Below are 8,112 nucleotides of genomic sequence, written 5' to 3'. Positions count from 1 at the left end.
ATGAAAGCCATGGGATGGGAGTTTCAATTCTTCCTCCCTTCCTCACAGCTCCTTTTCTTCACCGACACGAGGTTTTGAGTTGGGGAAAAAAAAACTACCCCAAAGAGCTGCTATTAAGATTTTTTTTCCTAAATTCTGTTCATCTGATCTGAAATTAATGAGTTTTGCTCTTGTCCGTGCAGAGAAAGTCACTGGGTCAATCCAGAGCCTGTTTGCAGGAGGGATCTTCTCTGTAAGGACATTTTAAAGTGTTTTATGCATCCAACAGCTGATGGAAGGCAGCCCTGTGCTCAGAGATGACAGAAACCACTGCGGTCGGTGGTGTGATGGGTGCTGCGAGGGATTGCTGGGTCTCATTTCCAGAGGCACAGATGTGCTGCTGTCACCTGGCTCTAGCCGGGACTGTGGGGACAGCGAGAGCTGTTGCTTCAGGAACACGAGGAGCCGTGAAAGCCATGTTTTAAAAGCAGGTCAGCTCTTACATGCCATGGGGACTCACCGCATGTCCCGAAGGAGGGACAGGAGGAGAGGAGGGAAAGGCAGAAGATGGAAAGCAACAGTCAGCATCTGTGCAGGACAGGTTGCAGGTGATGTGGACGCCCATGAGAATGGGGCATTGCAACGGAGACGGGCTGAGGAGGGGAGAGATGGTGGTCTTGAATTTATCAGCTTCCTCTGAAGTACCTGCTTTGTCAAACAGTACTAGAAAATAACAGCACCAGGTACGCAGCAGGATGGCTGTGCTGCCGTGGTGTACAGGGCGCCACAGCCTGGCCTGAGCCCTGAATATTAACTTCTGTTTAAGGGCTTTTCTGACTATACTCTGTACATAATAGTGGCAACTGTGGCAGGCTCAGAGCCACAGAAGTGATCAGGGGGCTGGAACACCTCTCTTATGAAGAAAGGCTGAGAGAGTTGGGATTTTATAGCCTAGAGAAGAGAAGGCTCTGGGGAGACCATAGTGCAGCCTTCCAGTACTTAAAGGGGCCTGTAAGAAAGATGGGGAGGGACTTTTTATCAGGACGTGTTGTGACAGGACAAGGGGTGATGGGTTTAAACTAAAAGAGGGAGATTCAGACTGGAGAGAAGGAAGACATTTTTTACACTGAGGGTGGTGAGACCCTGGCCCAGGTTGCCCAGAGAGGTGGTAGAAGCCCCATCCCTGGAAACATTCCAGGTCAGGTTGTTTGGGGCTCTGAGCAACCTGCTCTGTTTGAAGATGTCCCTGCTCAGTGCAGGGGGGTTGGACTAGATGACCTTTGAAGGTCCCTTCCCACCCAAACCATTCTATGCAACCTCTCAGCAAGGACCAAGTCACCAAGCAGAGAGACAGTCATCCTGAGAACTGGCTTTTGTGCATCGAGGTGGCTTTCACACTGTGGGGCATCGAATCTTTCCTTTCTTCAGCTCTCTCTCCATGATCAAACAAGCGTCCAGCCCTGTATCTCTCAAGTCAGAAAATCCAAGAGCCATTATTGTTGGTATTGAGTTTTATTTATAGGGCTGGGGTTTGGGTCTTTCCCTGAACATCACTTACAAAGAAGAAATCAGTTGGTTTTTATAAACACTGCTTACAAAGGTCTCATTACCTCACAGGTAAGCTCCAGATACAGCACTCTGCCTGATGGGGAACTTGGGTGAAACACCAGTGGTTTTACAACCACTTCCCTGCCGAAACCTTACTTTCGTTCAGGGTATTGTAAACACACACAAAACCCATTTAAGATGTACGTCTAGCTTGGCTCGTGACACGTGTTGTCAGTGAATATTATTTGTTCCTTCTATAACAACAGCTGTACAAAGATTTCAAAGTTCTTGGTAAACCTGGTAAACCTAAAGTTTAGAGCAAGTGGTTCTTCTAAAGCAAAGTCCTGTGAAATCGCTATATATCTCCACTGCATTTAGAGGTAAAAAAATCACTGTGACTCCTCGTACACCAACAGGTGGAAGCCCGGACCCTTGGGCTTCACACTAATATCTTCCCAAGTGACTATTCCTATACAAATTATTTTTAACACCAATTCTTAATTGAAGGCAAAAATTACATCAGTGAAACAACCCCTCCTCTGGTGCTAGTTTAAAGGTCAACTATTATTTCTTGAGTGAAAATCAGCAATTATTTTAGTGAAATTTGAGATGTTCTCTGATCCTTCTGATCTGGAGCAGAGGTCTTATCTCCTGCCACTAGTTTCATCTGCTAGTGGGTCTTTGATTTGGTTGGTTTTCTTGTTCTTCCCTTCTTACAGCAGCACCTGCGGCAGCAGAACAGGCAGCATTTCAGAGAAATAAAGAGGGAGAGGAGCACCACGGCGAGGAGGAAGGCAATGACGTCCAGGGAGTGGTACTGGATCCAGTTCAGGTCATGAGCAGCAGGTCGCAGGTGAGGGGCCCCTTTGTGTCTCATTACAAACTCCACCCAGTGCACAGCCAGGTCCATGGGGTGGATGGGTCTGTCGAGGTGAAGATCTGAGAGACGCTGGATGTTCTCTTTGTACCTGTGAAGAAAAGATGTTTGGTGTTTTCAATGACTTGTGCTGCTGTGACTAAGTCTCCAGAATAAGGTACGCAGTGCCAGTTGTCTGGTCGCCCAGTGGGGGCTTCTCTGGTTGTGATTCCCCACCACCACCACCCCATGAGAAGGATAATGGCCAAATCATGGGCCCAGAAAAGTGCTGCTTTAAATGACAAAAAAAAAAAAAAAAGAGGGAAAGGTATTAGAAAAGAAGAAATAGAAGCAGCTTAGTTTGAGCTGTCAGCAAAATCTCTGGGTGAAGGTATCTGGCTGAAATGTGAGACTGGGTGCAGAAAAGCCATCCAGCTTTTCAAGATGCATTATTTAGTGGTATTGTTACTGTTGTTGTTATTGCTGTAAGAACAGTGGTTAGGAAACAATGGCAGTAAGGTGCCACTTCTCAGAAACACGATGGGGAAGAGGATGGTGAGGACCAAGAAGCTCTAATGACAACAGGGGATGGGAGTGAGGAAGAGGAAGGTGTATCTTCAAGTTTCCCTTCACTGTGATGCCTTAAAACACCTTGGGCTGCAATACTGTGATGTCTGGTGTGGTTCCTTGTACCACCTCAGCTTATCCTTCCAGCTCTGTGCTGGAACTGTCCACCCTTGCTGTGCCAGGCAGCAGCTGATTGTGCTCATATAGCTACAGCGGGAAAATAATTGAGACCACGTTGTGTCAAAGCCCTCGACGTCACTGGCTGGTAAATTTGGCTTTAAGCAGGTGACAGGTCTTTTTTCAGCTTGATTTCCTCCATTGCACATATACCCCATCTTCTCTGCTACCTGTACTCTCTTGCATCAGCCTGTGCTTGTCACCTGATGATACTAATCCCAGGCAGTGAGAAGGACAGTGCTGCTACAGGGACAGGACAAGGTAAGCCCAAGGCAAGCATCAGCTTCTCAGTGATGTAACTTTGATATGAGAAGGCATGTAAGAACAGACCAACATTCTGTTAAGCTGGAAGTTAGTGTGCTGGTGTTATACAATAGTAGGAAAAAGGCTGTGTTTCTATTACTGACTTTTTATCGTTAATAACTGCTTTCAGGGCAGTGGATATGTCCTTCGAAGTCATTTCAAGGATATTCAGTGTCAGTCCCGCTCCCCGTGACTCTACTCGCTTGGCGTTGTCCATCTGGTCTCCAAATAAAGGCATTAGTACCATTGGCACCGCGTTGCATATGCCCTCGTAAATACCATGTGAGCCTCCGTGGGTAATAAAGGCACGAGTCTTAGGGTGAGCTGTGGAGAAAAGACAGACCGGCTTAGCTATTTGATTTGTTAAGTCACAGTGACACATCCCTGGGGGAAAACTTGCACCAAAATGGCACTGGTGGGTATAAATCAAGAACTTTGGGCTGTTAAATGCATCATTACTGATGGACAGACTTAGGGCTGCAGAGAACAGGACATTAGAGGGGACTGAATGAACCTCTGTCTCGGTTTGGGTAATCTCTGGAAAGCCTTGGATAATCCTCCAAGGCTTCTCAGATTTTAGGATGAAATCAGAGCCAAGTGGGGTTAGAGAGGATGTTACTGCTGCTTATTTTTTTTATCATTTGCTAGTTTTGCCCATCTCCCCCAGCTGAGCCCTGTTGTCTAACCAACAAATGCACTCCTGGCAATAGCACATGCAATTTTACCACTTGAAAAGCCTGATGACTCCTGCTCGCTCAGAAACCTTAGATTTTCTTTTCAGTCCAGCGGACAAAAACGTGACAGCCCCCCATGGCTTAGTGTTGAGAATGGCTAGTGAGAGATAAAGACCCCCATTTTTGATAGTAAGGATAGTCAAGCGTTGGAGCACCTTTCCAAATAGTGGTGTTCCATAATTCAGCAATTTTGAAGTTGCAGCCAGATAAGTTTCTAAAAGATGAGCTCTGGGTCAAACAGCAAAGCCTGGGGAGTCAGCACAGATGATGCAAATGGGACCTTACAACAGCAGCATCAGATTAAAAGGCACATGCTTGTATCACTCGAGGTATCTCAGACCTACCTAGAAGATCATTCTGTGGCAGCCATTTGACGAGCTTTACGTTCTTTGGCAGGTTGGGGGGCACCTTTCCCGTGTATCGCCACAAAACCTTTCAAGAGAAGTGAACAGTATATCAGTACTCAGCAACCAGCCTCTTGCTGCTCCTCAAGCAGTTTTGTAAAGCAGAGCTAAAAACAGCCGTGGGACACGAAAACTGTTTCATTGCGCAGAGCAGCTGGGGCGATAGTTTCTTCTGGCATCAGGAGAAGGAAGGGAGGGCCAGACACAGGGAAAGCCGAAGGTAACTGTGTACCGTAGTTGAAACAGTCTTGAACTGCTGTGCTGGAAGGGGAGGAAGGATACCGTACCGTTTGAGGGACTGATCCCAAGGCATCTGCTATTTCTTCGGCTTTCTTCATAGGAATCTCGGAGACCATGGAGCCCAGCGAGAAGACAACGATGCCGTGTTCTCCAGAGGCATTCACTATAGCTTCAAATTCCTGCAACCACAAAGCACACCCTTAGTCAAAGGCCTTTCCACCTCGTACACTGTAGTTACAGTCATGTTCCCACAAAACTCTCTGGAAAGGCAGTAAAATGAACAGCCAACAGCACAAAAATATGTTCGGGGAAATTAGTTATCGATATGAAAATGAGTCCTGGGGGGAAGAACGAGCACAGGTAGATGAACAAAGTTATGGAGGTGTGTGAATGCTTGCAGAGTTGAGGCCCAAACCAAGATTCAGTATGCATGTGAGAAAAAATTTCCTTTAAAACAGTCACGTAGCAAAGCCTGCCGGCTCAAAGCCATGGCTTTTGGTGCGGTACCCATCAGGGAGATCAATTCATCATCATACTTCTCCTGGCAACCAATCCCCAGGTGAATACACTGTGGTTTATTTATTGCAAGTCAGATGCTCTGGCTTTAGAGTCAATGCTCTCCTTTTCAAACCATGTGGCTGCAAGAGAGAATTAAGATTTTGAGAAGTCTTCTGACAGCAGAGAGCTCTAATTTCTAATATCTGATCTAATGGGTCTGCTTTGAGTGTGATAATATTGAACCGCTGCCTATTTTCTTTTATCTGTTTTGTTTGTGTGATTTAAATAAAAGAAGGAATAGATCTGTCACTGGAATCCAAGAACAAAAGAATTCCGATGAAGTATAAAAACAGCTGAAGGCTGGAGCAAAAATCCTCTGCGATAGAAAAATATTTGGTAAAGCCAGGGAAGGAAAGAAAAAACCGGAGGGAATTGCTGCAGGCATCAGAGTTAAGAGTGGAATAAAATGAACTAGATGTTATCACCAGGGTCTGAGGGGATAACCGGGACTGACCCTCTTTTTTTACGCTCATTTAGGTATTTTTGAGGCTGACCAGAGTGCTGTGGTCCTTCACTTGGACTGGATCTCAAACAGAGGGAGACATTGAAGGTTTGCTGATAGCTGCGCCCTGAACAGCAGACCCGATGCTCTCAGGGAGCAAACAAGGTGAATCCTAACTCTCATTTCAGGGCTTGGTTCTGCCTTACCAGGTTTCTCTGAAGACACGCTCTCCACTAAGGCAGCATAGAAGTTTGGCTGGGAACTCGGGGCTCAGTTCTGTATATACACATAGACATCTGGAAACAGCAAAATCCTCCCCAAACTACAAATGTGCTTTTGGTAGGAAATTCTTCGGCTGTTCCTGATGTGGTGGAAGAGATGCAGCTATTTCAGGGCGTATTTAGCCCTATTTATTTGCTGTGGGACTAGTCACATCAGTTTTACTCTGTTCTTCAAATGTTTTTGTGTGCCAAGATTTGACTTTCTGCTTAGAAATGCCACTACCATTATGAAACTTATTGCAGCCCTGCTTTGGGAATAGGGGGGTTATTTTACTAAAGTCTTTTTAACCAGTGGATGCTTGTGTCGGTGGGTCCTACACATGCCCTTTATGAAACACCTGCAGTGGCTACTCACTGAAAATGTCTTGTGGAAATTCCGTAGTGGAAAGTGGCAGATATCCCGTATTTAGGAATTTTGGCGTAGTTCAAACAAACCACAATCGCAGTCCTGATCTGGGACAGAGTGTTTCACATAAAAGCAGCAGGTCTCTTGCTACTTCACTGGGTGGTGAGGATTTCATTCAGGCCTGCTACTGTCTGAAATGATCCTCTGCCCTAGGGCAGAAGCCTAGGACGATTTGGCCTGCTGCATGACCCTGGCTAGCACCACAGCTTGGAAACAGGTAGACAAACAAAAATTACTGGAAATAGGCAGAACATACTGGGAGGAAAAAACTGGAAAAGCCCAGCTTTGTATGTGTGCTTGTCTGGGAATCTAGAGGTGTCCCACAAAGTAACGTACCCCTCAGTGCATAAGGGTAGAGGTCCATAGCCCCTTCCACCTCACTCTTTCACCTGTTATTACTATTTGTCGCTGCCAGGAGCTCCATCTCATGGTGAGAGACAACAGTGCAGCCGTAGCTAAACTGGGGAAAAAAAAGTAACTAACCTGTGATAATGCTGTTTCCTGAGTGCAGCCTATGCCTCCGATTAAGACCATATTTGGCATTAGTGGCCGGGGGTACTCAAACACAAAGTCGTATTTCATGAGCCAAATAGACGCGTGGCTCAACAGCTCAAGCACTGTTGCCTCTCGTTGGAGGAATTCTTTGATCAAACCATCATACAGTGAGTAAAGAAAGCTGCAAGCCAGGGAACTGCCCAGGTTAGCTATGAGATTGCCCGTGCGCTGCAGGAACACCATGCGGTCCGTGTAGCGAGTGAAGAACCGAGGAACGTAAGAAGGAGGGTTTGGACAGAGGGTAGCGTGGAAGTCTAGGCTGCACGGCAGTCCCCGTACGAAGTACACAGAAGGTAGGGAGAGATGTTCAGCCACTATCTGTCCACATGGGAAAAAAGGATCCATGAAGACAGCATCAAATTTGCTTTCTTCAAGGTATTTGATCAGCTCTCTGTTAGACAGAAGACGTTTGCAGGAATCAAAGAACATGGTTGTAAAATTTGCTATTTTTGAGAATTTTTCCAAGACGGGTTGAGGTGTGAAACTCCCATAGCCCAGCTTTTTAAATTCTGCCTCCACATACTCCCTGGTGTAAGGCACGGAGTATGTTTTTATGGTATAATGCACTGATGAATCTATCCGCAAATTTATCTCCGGCGCAACCACCACGATTTCATGTCCCCTTTGTCTGAGCCGCTCCACAACCGGGTGCATGCTGAGCCAGTGGCTGCCATCGATAGGTACAACCAAAAGCTTTCCGCCTTCAGCAAAGGTCCACAGGAGCAAGGAAAACACAACCCAGGAGGCAAGAGAATTAAATCCTGGATTTGAAGAAGCCATTTTCTTTGTGCTGTCAGCAAGCTTTTAAACAACTGCAAAACGACCGCAGGGGTACTTTGCACTTTAATCTTAACTACGGTAAGTGTTTAACATTTAACAGACTATGTTTGTGGGCAGAAACGAGGGTAAAGGTTGGGTTTATCATCTGCGCGCAATCTCCTTGTTTTGGCTAGGATAGAGTTAATTTTCTTCCTAGTCGCTGGTAATATTCTGTGTTTTGGATTTAGTGTGCAGATGCTGTTGATAACACGCTGATGTTTGCATTGTTGACAAGTGCTGCTT

At 46.1% G+C, this 8,112-nt stretch overlaps 1 protein-coding gene across 1 annotated transcript; it reads right to left on the bottom strand.

Moving 5' to 3' along the window:
• Positions 1-1,890: 1,890 nt before the first annotated feature.
• Positions 1,891-7,830, bottom strand: UGT1A1 (UDP glucuronosyltransferase 1 family, polypeptide A1). The gene is made up of 5 exons (XM_010139391.1): positions 6,979-7,830; positions 4,856-4,987; positions 4,509-4,596; positions 3,535-3,754; positions 1,891-2,495 (listed from the first exon to the last, which is right to left on the bottom strand). Exons 1-5 carry the CDS (start codon positions 7,828-7,830, stop codon positions 2,198-2,200), a joined length of 1,590 nt encoding a protein of 529 aa, XP_010137693.1. The 3' UTR covers positions 1,891-2,197.
• Positions 7,831-8,112: the final 282 nt, after the last annotated feature.

This window comes from Buceros rhinoceros, unplaced genomic scaffold (assembly GCF_000710305.1).
Source record: "Buceros rhinoceros silvestris isolate BGI_N320 unplaced genomic scaffold, ASM71030v1 scaffold18277, whole genome shotgun sequence".
NCBI classification, from domain to species: domain Eukaryota; kingdom Metazoa; phylum Chordata; class Aves; order Bucerotiformes; family Bucerotidae; genus Buceros; species Buceros rhinoceros.
Note: the sequence above shows the minus strand (reverse complement) of the source record. Positions and strands in the feature narration are given on the sequence as shown.